The sequence below is a fragment of the Thermobia domestica genome, chromosome 6 (assembly GCF_964235325.1).
Source record: "Thermobia domestica chromosome 6, izTheDome1.hap1.1, whole genome shotgun sequence".
NCBI lineage: Eukaryota > Metazoa > Arthropoda > Insecta > Zygentoma > Lepismatidae > Thermobia > Thermobia domestica.
This window is the reverse complement of record NC_137459.1, coordinates 57,873,399-57,896,905: the sequence shown is the minus strand read 5'-3', so window position 1 is coordinate 57,896,905 and position 23,507 is coordinate 57,873,399. Positions and strand designations below refer to the sequence as shown.

At 34.4% G+C, this 23,507-nt stretch overlaps 1 protein-coding gene across 2 annotated transcripts in view; it reads left to right on the top strand.

Moving 5' to 3' along the window:
- LOC145688022 (tRNA (cytosine(34)-C(5))-methyltransferase-like) overlaps positions 1-23,507 on the top strand; it is a 202,690-nt gene that overhangs the window by 153,593 nt on the left and 25,590 nt on the right. Inside the window, exons 16-18 of one of the 2 annotated variants that reach the window (XM_081761693.1) lie at positions 11,179-11,261; positions 18,071-18,227; positions 20,210-20,336. In XM_081761693.1, the coding sequence (XP_081617819.1) occupies positions 11,179-11,261; positions 18,071-18,227; positions 20,210-20,336 (367 nt within the window). Of the gene's footprint in view, positions 1-11,178; positions 11,262-11,925; positions 11,978-18,070; positions 18,228-20,209; positions 20,337-23,507 lie in introns of those variants that run through there. The other variant, XM_081761694.1, reaches the window with a different exon arrangement.

The following is a 23,507-nucleotide window of genomic DNA, read 5'->3' as shown; positions in this document are numbered from 1 at the left end:
GACGCGATCTACCCATGATTGACTACCTATCATCAAAATAAACACAATACATGAAACTAGATGCCAAAACTCACACAATACTATTATATATTTCGTTGTGAACAAAAAACACAACGTACCTGTGTATTGAACTGTGGAAACTTTGCCCATGTGTATGTTTTCACCAGCCAAATCCATGCACACGTACCTCTGGTGCATGGGGTTTCCTCGGGGTTCTTCCGTTTCCTCCCACGTTCTTCATTCCATCATTTCATTCATTTATCATCATCACCTTCTCCTTTAGCCTAGCCGGCATAAGCGTGGGACATAAAACTCAAATATTCCATTTCATTTCATTTTCGTGCACACCTACCCATCACGCCTGTATGTTTGGCACTAAATTCGTACTTAAGGGCAACTGTGTTTATAAATGCTTCCAGGCAGACAGTTTGATTAACCGAATGCCTGTTTTCGCAGACACCTCATTAAATATAGTTCAAACATGGAAAAGAAAATAGTGAAAATAATAATAATAATAATAATAATTATTATTATTATTATTATTTTTTTTTTCTTTTTTTTTTTTGCCGCTACTATTTATACACAGGATAGACCATTTATCTTGATACACCTTTGGAAATTGAAGCTAATGGACGGAAAGCGCTGAAATTTTGTATTCTACAAATATCGGCAGAGGAACATTGTTTGGCATGCCGTGTCATACCGCAAAGGAGTTGCCAACACAACAGTTTTTTTTTTTTTTTTTTTTTTCAAACGGCACTACGTCAGCGTATCACATATTCCAAATCTACATATAACACTAAAACTTACAATGTCAGGCTTTTTATTCAGTACTGCAAAACTAAGGACCCTACAGTATTACAAACATTGAAAAACAACCAACTTTTGGAGGCCTGCAGGTGAAAGGGACGGAGCAAAGCACATTTAAAATACTTCAGTGTTCTGATACTATGATCATGATATGACGGATTTGTAGTGAATACGAACAAAGCTACAAGAACTAGAAATTTGATTTTTTTCAACGGCCTTTATTTCGAAAAACTGCTTAGACTAGTACGTCCTCCAATTACATAGATTATTTTCAATAGATGTGAAAATCGCAATAGCGTTTATAGCAGTTTGAGTTCCAACACTTAAAATAATTTTTAGTTTACTTTACTTCTATAAAATTACAACTACATTTTTTGGGTAGGCATAATTACAATATGTAATTGGAATGACATAATTTTGAACAAAATTTCCGTCAAATACGCTGTTTTAAGCAATATATAAAATTTTACTTTTTTCATATCTCTCGAATGATTTGGGAAATGATATTGTAAGCGGCTTTATGATCTTTATGTCCGTTGTAAATCATTTGCTTAGTTGGATATAATTCTTATCTAAACAAATTTCGAAATAGTCACTTTAAAAAAGTCAAATTTTTAATCCCTTGTAACTTTGTTTCTATTTGTTCGAAATATGTCATATGATGACCATAATATTTGACATGCTTTGAATGTGTATTACCCCATCCATCACACTAGCGTTGTTACTGTTGTAGAACTCTCCGAAATTTGATTGTTTCTCAATGTTGGTAATACTATAGTGTCCCTAGTTTTAAACACTGCATGACAAGTGTGGTATTGGTTTTTTGATTTATATGTAGATTTGAAAAACCTGACGTAGTGCCGTTTAAAGAAGTGAAACTTTTTCTATTGGGTTGCAACACTGATAACCTTGTGGTATCACAGAGTATGCCAAACAATGTTTCCTTGCCGCTATGTGCATGGTACAACATTTCAACGATTTTTATCCGTTAGTTTAAAAGTTATAAGGGCCTATCAAGATAAATAATCCATCTTGTGTAAGGCACATATGGGTCGAAATAATGTATAACTTTATTTTTATGTGGAAAATGTATGTAATTATTCCTGTTCCAGATATAAAGTACATAGTTGGGAAATGTGAAAACATTAGGTGTGAAAAATTATATCCTTCAAATGACCGCCATTGGTAGCCTCACAGAGAGTGACTTTTCAGTATATTGCCCATAACTTTGCGAAGAATTGCTGGCTGTAACTCGACAATCTTCGTCCGAATATTGCTTTTTAGTTGCTCTATGGTGACTGGATGGTTGATGTATGCACGTTCTGTGAAATATTCCTAGAAGAAAAAAATCTGGAGTTGTTAGGTCTGGGAACTTGATGATCAGTTGAAGTATGCGTACCCGGAAATCATACGCTCTCCAAAAATTTGAGTCAGCAATGCCATGTTTTCACGTACTGTGTGAGCAGTGTCTCCATCTTGCTGGAACCAGAGTGCAGGATTATTTGCTACAGCTATTCTTAATAAAAAAATCCCTGCTCATTATGCGATACCGCTCCTCTGGTACTGTTACGATAACACCTTCATCTTCAGAGAAATAAGTACCAATAATCCATTCTGAGGTCACACCGTACATTTTAATGGTTGCAAATCACACCGACATATGACCATGGTGTTTTCCCGTGCCCATATTTTGTAGTTTCGCTTGTTGACAACTCCATTTAAATGGAAATGGGCTTCGTCACTCATTATCAGACTCTGAAGGAAGTCCTATTGTTCCATCACCAACTCTTGGAAGTGAACTGCATACCTGAGACGGGCTTGTGTATATGTTTTCTTGCGTGGAAACTGAATGTGGTTTACCCGTTGTTAGACGGTCGCAGACTGAATAATGTTGTCGAAAGCGTGCTACCAGACAGAAAATCATAGTCTGGTGAGGATAGTCGCGTACCTTGAAGTGGTATTGGTATGCCATTTGCTTGAGGATAATGGACTCTTTGGTTTTCAAAGTACAGATTCGTCAGTTCCATGCGCTGTTCAGGACTCAATCTCTTCATCATGAATCTCCCAAGTTTACTTCACAGACCTGCAAAGCAAGGACGACAATCAGTAACCAATCAAGAAATTGGTGGCGCATTGCAACCGATCCGTTACATATGCACCGCTCCACCCTATATATATATATATATCAGCGTCATGTGTACATCATATAAAGGAGTTTGGTTTGCATATAGTAATATTTTCTAAATTGATGTTGAAACCGGAAGTGGTAGTAGATTTCTGTCATTTCTGGTTTCAATAGAGATATTAGAGTGAAGATGGAATATACTATTGGGACGCTCAATTGATGCAGAGAACTGCTTCTCTTTATAACTGGAAGTGGTTGAATGTCTTCCACTTCTAGTTTTAATAGAGATCGAATGTATGGTTTTAATTAGAGTGGAGATCGAATATATTCTTGGGATGGTAAATTGATCGCAGAAAACTGCTTTTTGCTATTTGTTAAAGTTTTTACTCTATAACAATCAACGTTGAAACGGGAAGTTTTTGATTTGTGCCATTTCCAGTTTTAGCAGAGAGATTAGAATAGGGACGTAACATATTCTTGAAGCGCTTAATTGGTTACAGAAAACTCCCTCGCTGTTACGATTTTTGTTCTATGGTGATCATCATTAAAACCGGAAGTTGTTGACCACTTGTGATTTTAATAGAGAGTTAAGGATAGATATGAAATGTATTCGTAGGTTGCTTAATCGATTGCAGAAAACAGTTTCTCGCTATCTATTACTGCTTTATCTCTAGAGTGATAAACGTATAAACGGAAATAGCTTATTTCTACCACTTCTGGTTCTGATCGTCTCCATGAACGAACTCGATTCCTAATTTTTGACCGTCTATATCCTGGCTGAACTTAGTGATGATTGATCAATTAGTTCTTGAGATTTTTATCTCCCGCACGGACGAACAGGGTAAATGTGTAAAGGAGCTTCAGTAAACCAACCCCCTTAATAATATTCTAAATAGTTACCCTGATGCAGTTTTTAAAGTTGGGGTGAGTTAGTTCTTTCTTGTGCCTCTGATTAATGACAACCAAGAACAATATTCCCAGTTGGTGAGTCTTAAAGAAATCATATGTAATGTTTTAAGAAAATCGGGTAATTTTTAGAAACAAATATATATATATATATATATATATATATATATATATATATAACGTCCTTTAATAAGATGGAGTGAATCCAGAACCTTGCATTTGAGTGACGCAACAACTTTATTGAAGTCGGGCGTATCACGAAGATATCCCAGAACGACAGACTTCTTCCCGTGTTGGGATGCTAAAGAAAAATATGGGAAAATTTACACACAATTCAAGTACAATTAAAGCTATAACAAACTATTTAATGCAACCAAACTAACTATTTAATGCAACCAAACTACATCTTAAACATACATACAACATGGTATAGGTACACAAGTTAGATCTCATTAATATACTGTGCTTTACAACATCCTGCAGAAAACACAGTCTGTGCGAAGATTACGAGTGGTTTTCTGTTCGATAGGCTAGCTGCACAATGGCGTAGGCATTCTCTAGCACCTCCCACCAAGCTACAGTGTCTCGTAACCAACGTCTTTTCTCTACGATTCGTACCCTCAAAAGGCTCAGAATATGCAGTTCTTATTCACGCGTAGCCTGCTAGTGCATTAGCATTTGCTAACACTGTTTTCCACACATGGTAGCAACTAACGTGAAATCGGCTAAACGTAAAGTTTTCCACGGTCTCATTGATCATTGAGAAGAACATATTATTGTCTATATGAATATAGAAAAAACACTTCATGGTATAAAAAGAAAATATTCCAATGCACAGAAAACCGTCTCAATAAACCAAATTCACTAAAATAAAATCGTACTAAGTATACAAAAAAATATGGCTATTGTGTTATATATATTAATCTAGAGTGGACAAATTCATTGCCTTATAATTAGCTGACCTTGGCCTCAAGCATTGCGAATAAGATTTATCTAACATTTTCCTTCGTAAGCGATAAACTTAGTGAAATATTATAAAAATAGTAAATAAAAAAAAGCATAACTGAATTGATATTAGAACCCTGGTCTGTGACTTAACCGCGCCGACACGTTAACTACCACACTACCAGCTCATCCCTTGAACAATTATCCATTCTATCACCCCTGAAGTCGGTGCTCAACTACTCAGGAGCTGATTTGTATTGTTGACTAATTTCAAACTCGAACAGTAGGAGTTTTTCCTAAGGGTGGAGGAAGATACGCACGAAGTTTCAATGAGGTTTTCTAAATGTTAGTTACTGAGGAATAGACAGATAGGCAGATGCAGATTGAGTCGAATAGTATAAGTTCCTTTACTCTGGCTTCAATTAATTAAAACAGTCTTTGGTGTTCTTATTAATTTTACATCCATTCCACTGGCATTCTTAAGTTATTTGTTTATGTTAAGTGTTAGAACAAAACAAAGAAAATAAATACTTTTTTGTTTTACCATATCAGGTTTTGCCATCTACATTAATGTTATTATTTCTTTAAAATATATTCTAAGTAACTCTATAGCCTACAGAACTCGGAGATTTAATATTGTCTTCCTACCTGCGCCTAGGTCTTCCTAATGGTCGTTTTCCGATTGGATTTCCAGTTAAAACTTCGAAAGCATCCCTAATTTCTTCCATTTTGGCTACAAGACCTGCCAACTTGATCCCCCTAAACTTGATGACCCAAAGAATATTTCGTCAATAGTATAAAGTATGCAGTTCCTTGTTATGAAGTTTTTTGCCATTCTACATTTCCGTCCCTCTTCGGTCCGAATATTCGCCTCACAATTTTATTCTCAAACACTTTTAGTTTACGTTCTTCCCTGGAGGTGACCGACCATCTTTCACAGCCATGCAGCACAACAGGCATAATTATCATTTTAGATATTTTAAGCCTCAAATTTGTGGGGACAAATGCTTCTGGACTGAATAATAACACGAACCCCCTGCTTTTGTACGACATTTAACTTCTTCGTGGAGATAGTTTTGGTCTGTTGATCATAGATATTTGAAAGTATCCACTTTGTTGAAACCATTATTATATATTTTGATGTATCCATATTTTGTAATATTACGGTCTTCGCAATTTTCCACATGTTTAATTCTTTTTGTATTTACTTTTAAACTCATGTCCCTGTAGGCGTTTAGTAATACCTCTGCGTTTCTTTCTGTCTTCATATCATCCAATCAAATTTATATCATCAGCATTAGGCATAACTCTTGAGTGCTATTCAGCTGTAGGCCCGGGTTACTATCTTCAATTTTTCTTATAGCGTATTCTAAAACAAAATTGAACAAACTAATGGCAACAACACATCTCCTTCTTTCAGACCATTTTCGACATGAAAGCTCGTGGTCAGGCATTTTCCTTCTCAGATTTTACTTTGGGATTCATTTAGACACATCTTATTTAATCTAACTAGTTTTTTTTTCCTTTTTTTTCAGTATACCAAATTCGGTAAGAATGTTGTACAATATTTCCTTCCTGAACGAGTTGTAGGCCTTTATGAAATCAATACATAATTGATGTACCAGTAATTGTATTCCCATTTCTTTTCGAGTGTTTGACGAAACGTAAATATGTGGTCGATAGCTGATCGATTTCACCTAAATCCGCACTGATAATCTCCAATAATTTAATCTGCGTATGGGGTCAGTCTTGATATTCGAATATTTGAGAGAATTTTATAGAATGTTGACAAAAGACAGAGCCTCGATAATCATTACAGTCAATTTTGACATCTTTCTTGTGAATTGTAACAATGATTGATTGCTTTCACCCTTATGACAGTTTCTCCTTGTTTCAGATTAGGAGAATGAGTTTGTGTATCTCGTTCCACAGTTGTTCTCCATCAGCAAAAATTAACTCAGTGGGAATTTCGTCTACACCCGGAGTTATTTTTTAAAATTTCTATTTTCTGTTAGGGTCAGAAATATACGGTTCTGGTGTATGGATTTCAGTTTCTTTTCGAAGATTATTTTTTTGTTGGACGTTAATCAAATTGTCAAAGAAATCTTTCCATCTATTCAAAGTACTACAGTATCTGTATACGTGAGAATTGTTCCGTCTGCTTTCTCTAATTCACGAGGTTGGTCGAGCACGAATTTCTTAAATTCGTTGATGTCCTTGTACATGTTCCGAATGGTTTTATTGTTACAATTAGCTTCAAGTTCAATAATTTTAACTTTCGTAAAATCACACTTCTTTCTTCTAATGTGCTCCATTCACTTAAAAAAAGAAAAAAGAAAAAAAAAGAAAGAAAAACTTGCAGCCTAAAAGCTCGCACTTCAAAATTTTACGGAACAAAATCTCTCTTGATCAGAACCTCACGGGAAATAATCTCTCCTAGAAGGAGTCTTGTCAGTACAAAACCTCGCCAGAACGACTTTTTTCAGTGTAAAGTGCTTTATATATCACTATAACTATAAACTTAAAGGTAACACATAGATAATTTAAAAGCTTTGAAGATAAAGGTGTTACGTTAGATTTTTTGAAATGTTGAATCCTGGCAGTTTATGCATGTGTTGTATGTTAATCATGTTACATAACACATCAATTAGTGAGTCCTCCTCCCAGTAAAGAGATTTGGAAACGATGAAGGGTGTGTGTTAACAGACATAGTTGTGAAAGTCAATTTTCCCGAAATGTTCAATTTGTTACCACCTTTACCCTCTAATCGCTTCAATTGTATTACAAGTGAAATACGCATAGATTGTTATTTTTGTTGCCCAAGGCTGATCTTCGATTGATGTTTAAACGGCATTTCTTATGTTTTCGTTATGTCCAATGATTTAGAAGCTCACTTGTGCATAACTTGGGAACTTAAAAGCTTGCGCTATGTGATATTTCACACGCTTGCAAACAGATCAAGATCTACTTCCACAGTAAGTTTGATTCCGATCGAATGAGTTCGGTGTATGCGTTTTTATTTTGAAATACATGACGCAAAATTTGATCACCCTCAACTCCTTCTACTTTAAAATGTTTTATTTATAAAACTATAGATACTGCAAACAAATATTACTCTGTTCTAGATATTTTCCAGACTAACTTTGCTAAAGTCCGTTCACAACTTACTAAATTCCTAAAGCGTATTTAATTTAGCAAGGTGCCATTAGAAAACTTTTCCTTAAGTGTTGTTAGTTCGTAATTTAGTCATCTACCTTCTTTTATTTTCCTATCATCTTTTCTTTTCTTCTACGTTCAAGCTTTTATTATTTTTTTTCGGATACTGTACTTTTCCTTTTGTATTTTAGTTACGAGTCTTTATTTGCATGTCATATGTAATTTTAAAAAAAAAATGTATGTTCATTTTATTATGGTTATTATTACTATTATTTTTATTTTACGATATCGACTGCATGTATAGCTTTGCCTGCTGTTATATATAATCTGACACTGTTGTATATGTAGGGTTCCATGTATTATGTGCCTGCTGTCTGGGCGCATTTATTGCTATGGATTCTGTTTGCTGCCTAATAAATATTATTATTATTATTATTATTATTATTATTATTATTATTATTATTATTATTATTATTATTATTATTATTATTATATAACTTGAAGATATTTGATTATGCCGAGGACAAAATTTTTTAAGGAAATTAAAACCCTTCATGATCAAGTTACGTTACAAGAGAATATTGAATCAGTTGTCAAGTGGTCAGAAAATAATTTTTTGCCTTTGAATATTACCAAAATTAAGGTATAACTTTCTCAAGAACATATGTCAAGGATTTAGGGATAATTTTAGATAACAGGCTATTATTTTGTAAACATTTGCAGGTAATTACATCTAAGGCTAGAAAAAACTTAGCAATGTTAAAATGGCTTTGCCGTAATTTTTCGAATATCAACACTTGTAAAATTTTATACATTTGCAACGTGCATTTTCATTTGGAATAGTGAAGCTAAGCACTTTATAAATGCCATATAATCTGTTCAAAACAATTTTTTTAGCCTGGTTACGGTGGAAGTTTAAAGATTTCAAAGATATGACCTTGTAATGCATATCCAATGAGCTCCATTTGTTACCTCTAACTGATAGGCGGTGTATTTTTGATTTGAGTTTTTTTTTTTTTCATAATATTCTTCGTTTTTTTTTTTTTTTTTTTTTTTTTTTTCATTGATGGTTTATGGTCCATAAGAATTCCTTATCGTAATGTCAGAAATTTTGTACCTTTTGTTTCGAATATTTCTACCTTGAAATGTTCAATCTATAAAACTATGGATACAGCCAACAAGTATTACTATGTTCTAGATATCTTCCAAAGTAACTTTGCTAAAGTCTGTTCACAATTAATTAAAATTCTAAAAGACCAATAATGATTTCCTAATTAACTTGTAAGGTGCCATTTGAAAGATTTTTTAGATTGCTTTTTTTCTCCTATCTTCCTATCATCTTTTCCTCTCTTCTATCCTTGTTAATTTTTTCTTTGGATACTACACTTCTTTTTTTTTTTTATCTTGGTCACGAGTTTTTATTAATATGTCATATGCAATTCTTCTACTTTTTTGTATGCTTATTTTATTTTTATTATTATTATTAGTCTTATGAATGAGTGTATTTTACTTGAGGTGTTTAATTTCAAACTCTAATACCAAGTACGTAGTGTCTTTCTGAAACCGTTTTATTTTTATTTTATTTTATTTATTTATTTATTTATTTTAATGTTTTGTAAACTGTTTCAACTATACCGTGAATAATGTTTTATTTTTGTATTTAATACGCTATACTTATTCCAAATGCATGATAATTAGGCTTATATATTTTTTTACTACTGCTTTCTTTGTATTTTTCACTTTGTAATAGGCATTGCATGTTTTTGTTATTTTTTCTTAACCAATATTTTATTTCATTTTACTTATTTTTGTATGATCAGTTGTATGTTACGTCTATCTGCATGCGCCGTATGCTTGTATAAACCTTTTCTTCTTTCTTTTTTGGGGCACTTGTGACTATAATGCTGTTTGTTCCCAATAAACATTTCAAACATCATCATCATCACTATTATTATTATTATTATTATTATTATTATTATTATTATTATTATTATTATTATTATTATTATTATTATTATTATTGCAACAACAACAAGAACAACTTCTTCTTGACCCCAGAAATTCATTTACCAAATTGTTATGGATAGATTTTTATGGATTGTTATGGCAAGATTTAGCCAGACGAGATTTCGTCCCGCAAGTTTTGGCCAAGCAAAATTTGGAGCGGCGGGGTTTTAGCCACACGAGATTCTGGCTATAGCAAATTTTGAACGGCAAGGTTATAGCCCCGCGGGATTTTGGACGGCGAGAAGACTATAGTTGGCAAGATTTTGGCCACGCGATGTTATGGGCAGCAATGTTTTGCCCGCGAGATTTTGGCCATATACCCCGAAAATGTATTCGACACTTCAGTTTGGCATTCTCCTCTCGCTTGATCCTTCTCTGATTTCTTTAAATTAAACCTCTCTGTTTTCAGATGTTGAATCCAACGAGAATCTCTCTCTTATCATCGCTGCTACCAGGTAGTGGTCATTGTCACAGTCTGCTCCTCTAAACAACCGAATATCAATTATGTAAGACTGTCTTCATTTATCTACTAATACGAGATCAATTTGATTATGTCTTTCTCCATATTGCGAAGTCCAAGTATATTTATGGATGATACGATGTCGGGAATTTTGTATCCTTCACGATATTTTTTTTTCTTTTTATTTATTTATTTTTATGTTGCAAAGTCCACAAGTCTAACGCCGTTGTCATTACCTTGCTTACCCAGACTTTCGTTCCCTACATTTGGTTTGAAGATATTCTTTCGTCCTACCTTCACGTTAAAATCTCCTAAGAATTTGCATATGGTGTCGCAGGAGTTGATCAAATATACGTTCGACGTCGCAAAAACTGTCATTTATATCGTCATCTGTATCTTCTGTTGGGGCAAATATTCAGAACAGTAATATTGCACCACCGGCTCTTAAGAGTGATAAAATTAAGTCTATCATTAACAAATTCAATACGTTTAATTGCTGCTGTTATTCGTTCGTAAACAAAACACCCTTTTCCTGGTTCGTGATTTTTGTTTCCTTCTCCATTTAAGAAAACCACCCAAGAAACAAAAAATTAAAAGTTTCCAGCCTATACCACTCCCTTTTCCGTGCCATTTAATTTCCTTAACTCCTATTGGGTCTATTCTATATTCGAATATTTTACTTTGTATAATACCACACTCTAAGTATAATATAAGAAAAATATATATTCTGCTCTGGTAAAATAATATGAAAATTGGTGTATATTTTCAGCTTCGGTATAACTAGTGAGAAACCAGAAATAAGAAGGAAGAAAAAGATGAGAAAGAGAAGGATAAGTTCCGGAGAAAATATATGTAAGCATTTTCTATTGACATGTAAAGCTTTAGTTTTTGTCTTTTGTTTGTAGTCTAAACTAACAGTTATTGTAAAGTAACAATAAGGTAGACTAACACCTGAAAGTTAATTTGTTGAAAGTTTTAAAAAGTTCATTGAAAGAACAACAAAAATTTCAATTCGAAATTCCAGATAGGTAGAAATATTTATGTATACAAATTTAAAGTGTAAGTAAATTAGAAGATAGCAGTATAGATTTTTTTTTACCGAGTTTGTTTTCAATGAAATTACATTTCCTACGCAATAGTTATTTTGTGTCTGTACGGCATTTAATTTAACGTGTTTAACATCTTTGTTACAACATTCGTAATATTTGTAATTGCGAGTGTAGTTTATTTCTCTGTAATTTGTGCCCCTCTTGCTTATGATCCTGAAACACTTGATATAAAATCAACAGGGCCAAAATCAGTTTTCTTATGTTTTTTTTTTTTTTTATTTATTTATTGCTCAGTTTTCATGTATTTATTTATTTATTTATTTATATCTCCGGAATCTGAGTATTAACCATTTTCACTCTGACTGTGTTGAACTAAATTTTTTGTCTCTCTTTTAAACGCGTGATCTATCAAAATATTAAAGAACGAGTGAGAAAAAAAAATGTTAATAATTACAATTTATTTGCAGTGTTTACGCGTTTTTATCCAGAAGCGTAATTTCAATCAAGGACACTGTGACCGTAAGTTACAAATGTTATAGTGGTGGTGGGAAAGCTTTTACCGCATGCGTTTAGTTTCGATTTAGTATAATAGTTTTGTTATGATGGTTGCATGCAGTTTGTTTCTTATTTATTTTTTATTAATCATCGAACACATTTGCATGATTGATTTCTTAGCCAGTTTGTGCTTAATGCTTTCCCCTCATATTTCAATTTGTTTTTAAAATTTTCTACTGTCTCTACTTACTAATCACTCGACTTTAACTATGCACGGAAAGAAAAATTTATTAATTGTGAGACACAGTTATAGTATGTACACATTATGTTTTACGCAATTGTGCAATGCGCATGCTGTTAAGTACAGTCATCAAATTAACAAACAAAAAGCTACAATGTAAGAAACTCACATACCGAGCGATAGATGATTCAAGCCTGTAGGAAGGCGCAAGAAATAATGAAAGATATGTGTGTGTGTGTGTGTGTGTGTTTGTGTGCGTGTGTGTGTGTGTGTTTGTGTTTGTTTGTTTGTTTGTTTGTTTTCCAGCATAACTCTAGAACGCCTGGGGCAATTTCAACCAAACTTGGCACACGTATTATTTACAACATGGTAAAGAATATCGTGTGTAATGAAACTATGAAATGAGTGAAACAAAAAATGAGCTCATTCTTCAAGAAGAAATATATCAAAAAAGAATTTTTAACATTGGATTCTAGTGATAAAATGTATGTGTACTTAAGTTAGATAACAAAAGAATTTTGGGATAAACAGTCACACTTATTGTGGACTAATGAGGTTCTCCGGCAGTCACGTAGCGTAAGAAGTAATTAAGTGAACAAACAAGGCTGTTACGGAGAACCTCAGGGTCTGGCTGACGAAATTAATCCAATATAAAAAGGTAAGGGAGAGATCCAAAGATCATCTCGGAACAACCAACGGATCTCTCAGCAACCAACCAAGATCTGCATATCATGGGTGGCTTACCAGCATACTTGACGTAAGTTGTATTTTTCATTGTAATAACTTGCTGTCATTCGTATAAGGCTCCAAGCTGGACGAATGGTCTCCTGCGAGAGAACATAATCAAAATTTGTAATTGTAACCTCTAATTCATGTAAAATAAAGTCTTGCTTGTTGAAAAAAGAAATAATTAATCTGTTAATTGTCATCTGACAGGCAAGAGATCACTAACTACCGTATTATTTTAACACGTGGGAGTAAGACCCCATATCACTGGTTTAGGACGTTTCGATGTAGTAACTTTGCCTGTAAAGCACCTTTCGGTGTATAAAATATTTGTTGAGGATTATTTTGACGTAACTTTAATGAAATTTACTGGAAACAAGTTTTTAAGTGCGAGAAAGCGATTTATTACATACGAAAGCGATTTGCCTAGGTTTCATCTGTGGGGAAAATCCGTATACTATACAAGCTTATCCGGAAAGTATTTTGCTTTTGGGGGGTAAGGGCTTCATTATATCTTAAAAACGACTCCTTAATTCTCATGATACATGCATTTTCTGATTGAGTTTTGATGCAAGAAGCACAAAGAGAATAGTAATAGTAGCAATATAAAGAGAGCATTAATTATATACCCCAAATGAATAATTATGAAATAAAGAAAAGGGAGAATTATATAAATATATAGAAAATATATATTTTGTATAAAATATAACTTTGAAAAAGGTGATTTGAATTTTGTGATTTGACGCTCGAAGTGTAGTTCTGTGTCATAGTGTAAACTGATTAATATTGTTACTGAGGTAATTACAGAATTATAATACAATGCATTTATGATAATACCTTTGATTTATGACATAATTACCAATCTGTGCAAAAAATGCATAAGAAATAATACCCAGATTTAATTCAAAACTCATTAAACTCTAATTTAATTTGGAAAAATGCTGATACATAACGTATACAATTTGTACGTCATTTATATACACAGGGTGTTTCAAAACAACACTGACAACGTTTGGGAGGTGATTCCTGACACCAAGATAAGACAGAAAGTATAGACCAACCTGGGTGCACAAATGCTTCCTTTCAGAGTTATAGGCTGCCAAAAACATAAAAAAAAAATGAACTTTAAAGGTCCATAACTTCAAAACTATGGGACCTACCGCAGTCGCGTCAAGACTTCACTGAAGAACTAGTATGTGCCCTATCCAAGTTTCACAATCCTGCGGCACTTCCGCAACAATTTTTATAGAGGTAGTTTGTGAGCACTTCAAATTATATGCTCGAAGCCAAACTCCCTCTATAAAAATTGTTGCGTGAGTACCTTAGGATTCTGAAACATGTATTTTGATAGCACACATATTAGTTCTTAAGTGAAGTCTTGATCCGACTACGGCAGATCCCATAGTTTCGGAGCTATGAACCTTTAAAGTTCATTTTTTTCATGTTTTCGGAGCCTATAACTCCGAAAGGAAGCATTTGTACTTTGTGTGAATTTGTACCTTAAGAGATTGGATCTTAACTGCAATCTTATGTACTATCTTGGCGTATCTTACTGACTAGAGGCCAGGTGAGCGGGATGCGTGTAAATTAAACTAAATACAACTTTATTTCACAATTCTTCAAGAATTGCATTTTTTAAAAGAATATTATTATCTCAGGGAACGGGTATACTCATTCGAAATGGATAAGTAAATGCAGGAATCCATATATTTATATTCTCCATGAACTTAATTAGATTGGGGGAGTGTAGAAAGATAAATAAATTTCCTTGTTATTCATTAAAAGTAAATTTTATTATTGAGAACGTCTTTTAAGTGCAAGAGTACAATGTGAGTTTTTCAGAGAGAAAGAGAGTGAGTGAAAAGGAGGTTTAAATGTACATTCATCATAATAGTTCTGCGAAACGCTGAGCCGTTTTGAAGTTACAAATTCAACGCTCCCGGAAGTTTTTTAAGAAATATTGTTCCACACTTAAGAAAACAACGCGCAGTTCAATACATATTTTGCATAATTGTGGAAAGTAACATCGTTTTCATTTTTCTTTCATATTTTCCTTATTTGTTTGCGGAAGAAGAAATCTACATATTTAAGGTATTCAGTTAACATGCTCAAAAACTTTTGTATCGATCATTTCTTACATCTAAACATTGTCGCAGAATCGCCTTAATTTTAATTGAATAACCATTTATTTACCTTTAAGTTTGACTGAATAAAAAGTTTTTTTTTCTAAATTATATATATATATATATATATATATATATATATATATATATATATATATATATACACTCCAGCCCAATTATAATGAATTTCAAGGGACCAACAGAATGAGTTCTTTATATCCGAACTTCGTTATAATCAAACTCGTGTATTTTTCCGAATTATGAAAAAAAAAAAAACGAAGGATTAGATAACAAGTAGATGCGTTTAAAAAGGAATATACAGCAGTATAGCATTACATCTAAGATAATTTTATTAATTGGGTTGTTATCTAGACTATCATACATATTGCAGTTATTTCTACCTGTTCAATCACGCTCGAAGAAGTTTGTAATTTTCTTCTGAACCGTGTTTGCTGCCGCCGTTCGTAGCATCGCCGCTTCCACTTCCACAAATACCCAAAATGCATTGTCCGGCGCCGTGTTGCTGTGTTCGATAAGATAGCGTTGCAAGTTTTCCGAGCTTGGATCGCCTCTTTGGAACTCACGATTTGTTTCATATTTTCCACTTCTCCCTCATCACCGAAATCTGCTTCATCTTCCTTCGTAGCCTTCCTCACGCTTTCCACAATTGAATGATCAGGATCGAGATCGTCAGTTACAAGCTCATCGTCTGCAGCGACGTACTCGACAAACGTAATTCCCTGTCTCTGCTTCCCCACTGACTGAAATATTTTTCGCCCTTACATTGCAAAACAACTTAAAAAGGCATCTTCAACGTCGCTTTACACAGCACCACGCATTTTCTTCCTATTCACAGACAGACAGTTTTCATTTAACTTCTTTATTTCCATTTTTTTTTTAAATCGTTGATAGCGTATTCAGCGGGATTTCATATATATATATCAATCTCATTTTTCTTCAATTTTACCTCTTCGTTTATAATTTTCACTTTTGTCTGAAGAGAGATGGCTTTCCTTTTATTTGCCATCTTTCAATCTAGCAATGCACAAACACGCGTTGCCGGAAATATCAGCACCCGAGGCAATTTCTGCTGTCATCCCAGTGGGAGGGGGAGAAGTTAGTCATGCGTGGTTTGCACAGCGATAACAGCTATGAAGACCAGTTTTGCAGTATCTGAGTTATCTACGAGCAGAAGAAAAGAAAACATGATCCCGTTATGAAAACTTCGCTATAAACGGTCTTTACGGAAAATATTGTTCGTAATATACAGTCATTTCTTCCATGTTTTAAATTGGCGGTGTTGACGGGATTTCATTTATGTTCGTAATATCCAATAATTCTCTATTTCCGAGTTCATTATAAGTGGGCTGCACTGTATATTTCCAAACTGTATATGTTATGCGTAAGGGTCGGAAGTTTGTATGTCTACAGGTATCAAAATAAATATGGTTACGGTAAGACATATTGAGAAGCAGTTTTTAGAATTCGATTCAGCGTTCCAAGAATAGGTTCTATCTGATCCGTTAACGTTGTACTCAAACCGGAAGTGGTAGAAATTAACAAGTTCCGGTTTTGAAGTTTATCGCAATAGAGCGAAAACAGTAACAGATAGTGTCAGGTCGTTTCTTGAAATCGATTCAGCATCTAAAGGGAAGAAACCATATTTTTCCTACCCCTTTCGGATTTAGTAGAGAAAAGTGAAGTTTACTGCTATTTCCGGTTTCAATATTAATTTTTATAGAGCAGAAACAATAAGAGATAGCAAGAAATGGCTTTTTGATATGGCTTCAACTTCCAAGAATAAGTTTAATCTGGAACTTTGTCTCTCTATTCAAACCGGAAATGTTGGAAATAAAATATATAAAATTTCCGGTTTCAACACTGTAACCATACTGGAAAAAACGGTAATAGATAGCAAGAACCAATAATTGAGAAATTGAAAATTCGATAACTCTTTGTTGTTTCAATAAGTTAAGAACTAGCAATATTTTGGAGGGAAATATTCAATTTTCAGTAACGAGCGGAACTGTTTTTTCGTTGACTACAACAAAACAAAGAGCTTTTTCTACAAAATGTTACGATGGAGACGTACGTATTCAACATCATAATTTCCTTCAAAGTTTTCAAATCTGCTCAGTAAATACTTCGGGAATTTTAAAGAAACATGTTGGAAAAGTTGAAAATAAAAAAAAAAAAAACTGTAAAATCAGGTATGTCATGTCATTATCTGACACCTAAGGTGGACGATTTATCTTGAAATGTCGTGTAATTGTTAAACTAGGGATAAAAGCGCTGAAAATTTGTACGATGGAATTATCGAGAGGGGAAATCGTTTGATATGCTCTGCAATACAACTAGTTTAACAGTGTTGCCATCCCACCATAAATTTGTATTTCTTTTTCAAAATCGCACTACGTCAGTTCATTACGTATTTCAAATCTACATATTAAACAAAAACTTAAAATACATTTATTATCCAGTGTTACAAACAAAGGAAAACATGGTATGACAAAAATCCAGAAACATCCAACTTTTAGAATCCTCTGCAACAGTAATAACGCAAGTGAGACACACGGCTCAATGTATATTCAAAGTACCTTACAGTTGAATACTGTGATCATGATGTGATATATTTCGAACACACATGAACAAGGATAAGAAATTCGATTATTTTTGTTACTTTTTTTTTCAAAAAGCTTTATTTCTTAAAAATTGCTTAGATAAATGCAGAATCTAATCACTTAGATGGTTTTCAATAGACGTAAAAATCATAATGATGTACCCAATTGTTCTGTAAATATGATATTACTTTTGTAGAGATTGTTATGCTGCTTAAAATAACGTATTGATATTTTTAAAAAATGATTCTTCCTTTGCTTCTATAATAATACAACAATAGTCTTCGTTGGTTCTAATCACAATGAACTCTCAGAAGTGAATAATTTTAAACTATAGTTTTAATCTGTAGCAGAAATAAAAATGTATGTAATATTTGTCTGACTTTGTTTTAATTTATCTTTCTTAAAGTGACAAGAAAAGGTGAAACCTTAAAATTGCGCAGAGCGCTCGTAAAGTTATCAGTAGAGGCCTGCGAACTAAGAGACAAAGTTATTCAATTAAGAGAAGAAAAACAAGAGATAGAAAGAATGAATACTGAACTGACATCTGAGCTCGAAGAGATGAGGTGAGTTTTTTCAAGCTCTGTTTTACGAAATATCAAATGTATAATCTTGTTCAAAAGATACTGGCACCCATCTCTGTTTAAGAGAACGCAGAGAGTAAAAAAAGTTACTACCTGTTTTGTAATTTTCTTGACAAGGGCGTAGCTACTTGCGGCACATGTTTTCCCAACTGACTGCAAGAAGTTTAAATTAGTTTTTATTGTAGGTCCTAGCATTGGCGATCTTGGAGTACGTAGAGCGAGCGGATAATGAGTAATGACATTTAAATTTATCACAGAGTACAGTAATTACAATGGTGTGAACCTAGGTGTATATGGTGCATTACAAACCATATCATTGCTTCACTTCGTCTCTTATTATATCTGTGTACAATTTCATTCCTTCAGTCTGTTTCCTGTGCTGCTCTTGTCCAAACTTTTGGGCAGAGGTTTTGCCCCCCAAGAACAGTTTTCTCGCATAAAATAAACACGTATTCGTTTATTTTATGCATATTGACAATGTACTTAGTTTGACAATGTACTTAGTTTGGTTACAATCCTGCATGTGTTTTAGGTACTGCTGAACTATCCTCATTACCAATTTTGTCGTCTTGTGACCATAAGGTTTGAAGAACCTGTGTCCCACCTAACAGTTTTGTCAAAGAATATATGAAACTTGTGTTTTCTTATTTTACATCTACTATACATGTGCTCAATTTAATTCGCTCTAGTCGTCTACTTTCTGTACTCACGGCATCGAGCTTTCAAATTTTTGGTGGACACAATAAAATTTCGCGACACACCATATGGGACTGCACAACACGCCAGTGTGTCACGATACACCGGCTGGAAACCGCTGTGTTAAGCTATAGGCATAAGTATTCAATGAGGGCGTTAAACTATCATAAGTTCAAGGAGTTAAATCCGATGACTTTGCTGCACAGTTACAAAATATCATGTTATGGTCAGCTCTAATCATCGTCAGTTGTAAGGAAAACTTGAAGAGAAACAGTCTCTCTTATCATTAGTACATTTTTTGTATATTTTCTCACTATGTATCTATCTAATATTTATATAATGTGTGATGAAATATTCCACAAGAACAGAGATGATGATACAAACGTAAACTCAGGTAATGTTTCTGTGCGTATTTTAAAGAGAATTTACACAAATGTAGTCACTCGTTGCATCGTAAGTTTATCCGTTTTACTTGACAAACTGTCCTTGGATTAACATCAAACTACTGGTGATAAGATCTAGTGATCTAAATACTTCTATGAAATTCAGTTGTGAAGTTCAAGAGCTATTTTTATTGTAAGATAGAAAAAATATATTTGAGTGGATAACCGCAAACTATACTTTTATTGGACGATTTATCCCTAATGCGTGACAGTATTTCTTTACATATAGGTACATAGTAACTGCTATATATTAATGTCTTCTTACTTTCATGGTACTACATGGCCGCTTCCGGGGGAAAAAAAAAGTGCAGTTTTCTTCTGTTTCTGGAACATATGACACGCTTTCAGGATTCCTACTATTTCTGTGGTATCCATGTTGAATTTAATCAACATTCAATTCCATTAAAACGGAAGGGTGCCTCCTGTAGTTTTCCAGATAAGATATATTCAGTGTGTGCTGAGGTTCATTCTTTCCGTCAAGAGGCGTTTAATACACTAGGAATATTCGCTAGTGCAAAAATCAACAAATTATGAATGTAAAACTCCTTGGCCCCTAACTTATCCTGGCCTACACTACATTGGCCACCATTGGTATAAATGAAATTAAATTTCTAATTTAACGTCTGACAGTTGTCTTGTGTCCTTTGAGTTGTAGAAGGTGAATGTCTGATGGAAGTAAATGATTATGAAAGAATTGTTAATAGGAAACGGGTAGGAAGTAAATGATTATGGAAACGGGGAACCGAGAGAAAATCCATGAACACAATGTTGCCCACCGTTATAGTATCTATGGTAACCATTGCTCATTTTTTCTTCTTTTTTAAGATTTTTCAAAGAAGAAAATCAGCGTCTTAGAGCAAAAGTAAAGAAATTGGAGAAAGAGGCTAAAAAAGCGCAGACTAACACAAGACAGATCTTGGATGTGTACTACGCAACAGACAAAAGATTTAAGGTAAGTACTTCTGCTTTAATAAATTAACTAGCTGAAATGCCTTTCTTCGCATGGGAATAATAGATACATAGAAATGATAAACTGAAAAACTTGTGTAACCGCTCAGTGTTCGGGTCGCTGTTCGTGGTCCTACCAATAAGTATTCTCCTGAGACCTGAACTTAACTGGATAGGACGATGAAGGACCTCTCCAAGAAGAGGTTACAAATTGTTTCCAAATCGCTCGTCGGTCTCAATATTGAGGTGAGCATTAGGCGCCGAGAGGTTCGGATGTCTCGTCTCGAAAACCTCACGGACGATCAGACTGTCATTCAGACCATAACGCACACAAACATCATTCACACACACAACGAAAACACACTGGATTAAATAACAGTATACTTATTTATTAGAATACTAATATATAAAAAAAATAACGAAGAGGAATGAACACAACACTTAACACAGAATATGTATAATAATCTTCATTACTAAAATCACACTTTGCCCTTTTAATGCAATGTAGCCCTTTTTATCACTTTTATATAGAAGATTATAATTCAGATTTCACTGTAAATGCTTCTCTCACACCATTGACGCACTTAAGGGATTAGCACTGGGGGAAAAGTTGCCTGGATAATCCCACGTAAAAATCCAGTTGCTGCGCCAAACAATCCTGAAGAGTTAAGATGAGTCTTCAGTAAAATATCACAGTTTCCAAAGTGGAATGCTGACGTTGGAGGGCGCGTTTAAAACTTTTTTGGCGCACAAGGTTATTTTTTGGCAACCTGGGACTTATTGATTGGGGCTAGCCGTAAGAAAACGTCCTTCACCGGCTAATAGCTTGTGCTCCTTAACACAAAGTCAGACTTAATTCCCGACGGAACGTGCGTGGTGGCTGCACACAATTCCAGAGTCAAACTCCTCGAACGAAAAAGTTCAAGATGAGAGCTGCAATGGTTGACTGAAGAGTGTTGGCAGTTCATTCCAAAAACCACTCAGTTAACTCACCTGTATACACATACAAACAGAATACGGAAAATAATTTATGTTAATTTTAGTCCACTGGCCACGATGCACGAGACATTGTGATAACTCGGGCGTGAGAAAGTACAGATAAGGAACTGCAAAAACAATGTGACTGGTGTCACTCTGGTCACTTGAACACCTGGTCAGCTAGTATTTCCATAAATGATTAAAGAAAGCACTTAATTCAGTTCCAAATAACTGCAGAATATATACCGTGTATATAATAAGTCAGGGAGAAACACTGAGAAGATTCGTCACTTACTGAAATGTTCTCACCAAAAAGCAATGTTTTAAATATATATATGAAAAAACAATGAGAGACTTCTTTGTCCAGTTGCGTGGGAAGGAAGCAATTCCCACCGAAGAAAGAACTTATTTGCGTCGCAGAATAAAGTATAAATCGAAAAAATAATTACTGTCTTTACGAAATATACAGAGCATCCACAAAACATACTTCTATAACCTGGTAGGGGTTATACTTGCTGAGTTATCCTGCCTTAAATGTGATTATGTAACACAATGCTGGGAATTTTCTCGAATATCATGAGTCGAAGACCGGGGCATAATTTCTAAAAATGCCCATAAGGGCCTACAGAGTACGAATCATTTTCAGATGCGGAATCTTATCCATTTCCGCAACATTCCAGATGTTTCTACAAAGTTCTGTTCATTTCCATAACCCTCTAGAAGATTCTACAGAGTTCTTTTCATTTGTACGAATTTCCAGGTTCTTCCGACACCGAGTTCTGTTCATTTTTACAATCTTCCTGAATGTTTTAGATAATTCTGTTCGTTTATATTGAACAAAAAATCGAAGAGGTTCTAGAGTTCTACTCGTTTATTCGGCTGAACTTGGGCTTAAATATCATCGGGACGGTCACCCGTCAGCTTAGTGATCTCAAGAACTATGGATTCGACACTAATCTCAATCATTTTGGATATTTTACGAAGTTCTTTTGACAATATCTATCGTCAGCCAGGCCTTTGTTAGCATCAAATGAATCATCTTCCAACCACTACATCAACAGCAGGTTTGCTTGATGGACTGCTGCTGATATCGTTCATCACAAACGGCTAACACTTAGCTAAACCAACAGTGTAACTGTACTTACAGCAATTGGAACGTATGCCTGAAAAATTGAAAACTGTGAACTAGTGGTTGTGAATCGCAAAGATATTATCATTCTTTAAAAAAAATGTAAATCACTTATTGCTAAAGTCACCCATCATACCGATATTAGACATGACTGTCTAATGCTAATGCATTTCTTTTATTTCCCTGACATTGCAAAGCCATATTACATTCTTCGAACTATCTACGGGAAAGGCAATACCGAACCCTACGCGAGGTGGTCCACGTACCATACAACTTCTTTACTTGACATTCTGCTGATTATAGCTCCGAGGGATCTATAATTCAGCCCTGCAGCGTTGGAAACAGGTTATTTCTGTTGATATGGACTGTTTGAATTTTCTAGGACGTCTTACTTCATGTTACAAGTTTCTTTGAAGGTTCAAAATTCGGCAAAACTTTTGGATACATAGTAATAGGCGGAGCATATTTACGAAGATCAATGTAGTCGTGATTAGACAATCGTAAGCCCTTTTGTGGCCAAGTGACTAGCGAACGTGCTTTCAATGCACTTGGTCCAGGTTAGATTCCCGGTTAGGGTACTTTCCTTTGATTAAAACCTAAGCAATGTTTCTGATCCCTCTTCAACAGTAAGTCCTGTTTCAAACAGCCCCGGTGCTGTAAAACGATTTTAGACTCAAATCAATCATCTTAACAAAGTTTTAACAAAAAGTAATCAATCATACAGTAGTACTTGGGCTTGTGTTGGTCAGTGACCCTGGTCAGTAACCCTTTGCTCCTGGTTAATGACTCCGCGGTTTGCAACCCCTATGCCTTTGGTTAGTAAACTCATACTAGTCATGGCTGTGTTTGTACCCTTAGATGAGGTTAAAATATTAGTTTTTAACAGAGGTGTATAGAACGATCTTGTAATCTGTAGACGGGTTTTTAAGTAACAAAATAATAAAATAATAATTTAACAATTTTTGACGGGTGCGTATTGGTCCATCTTGTACTCTTTTATGATGTATGAATGTAATAGTTTCAAGTCACCTATTTACGCAAGGTGTGTGTCTTGGCTCAGGGATTTGT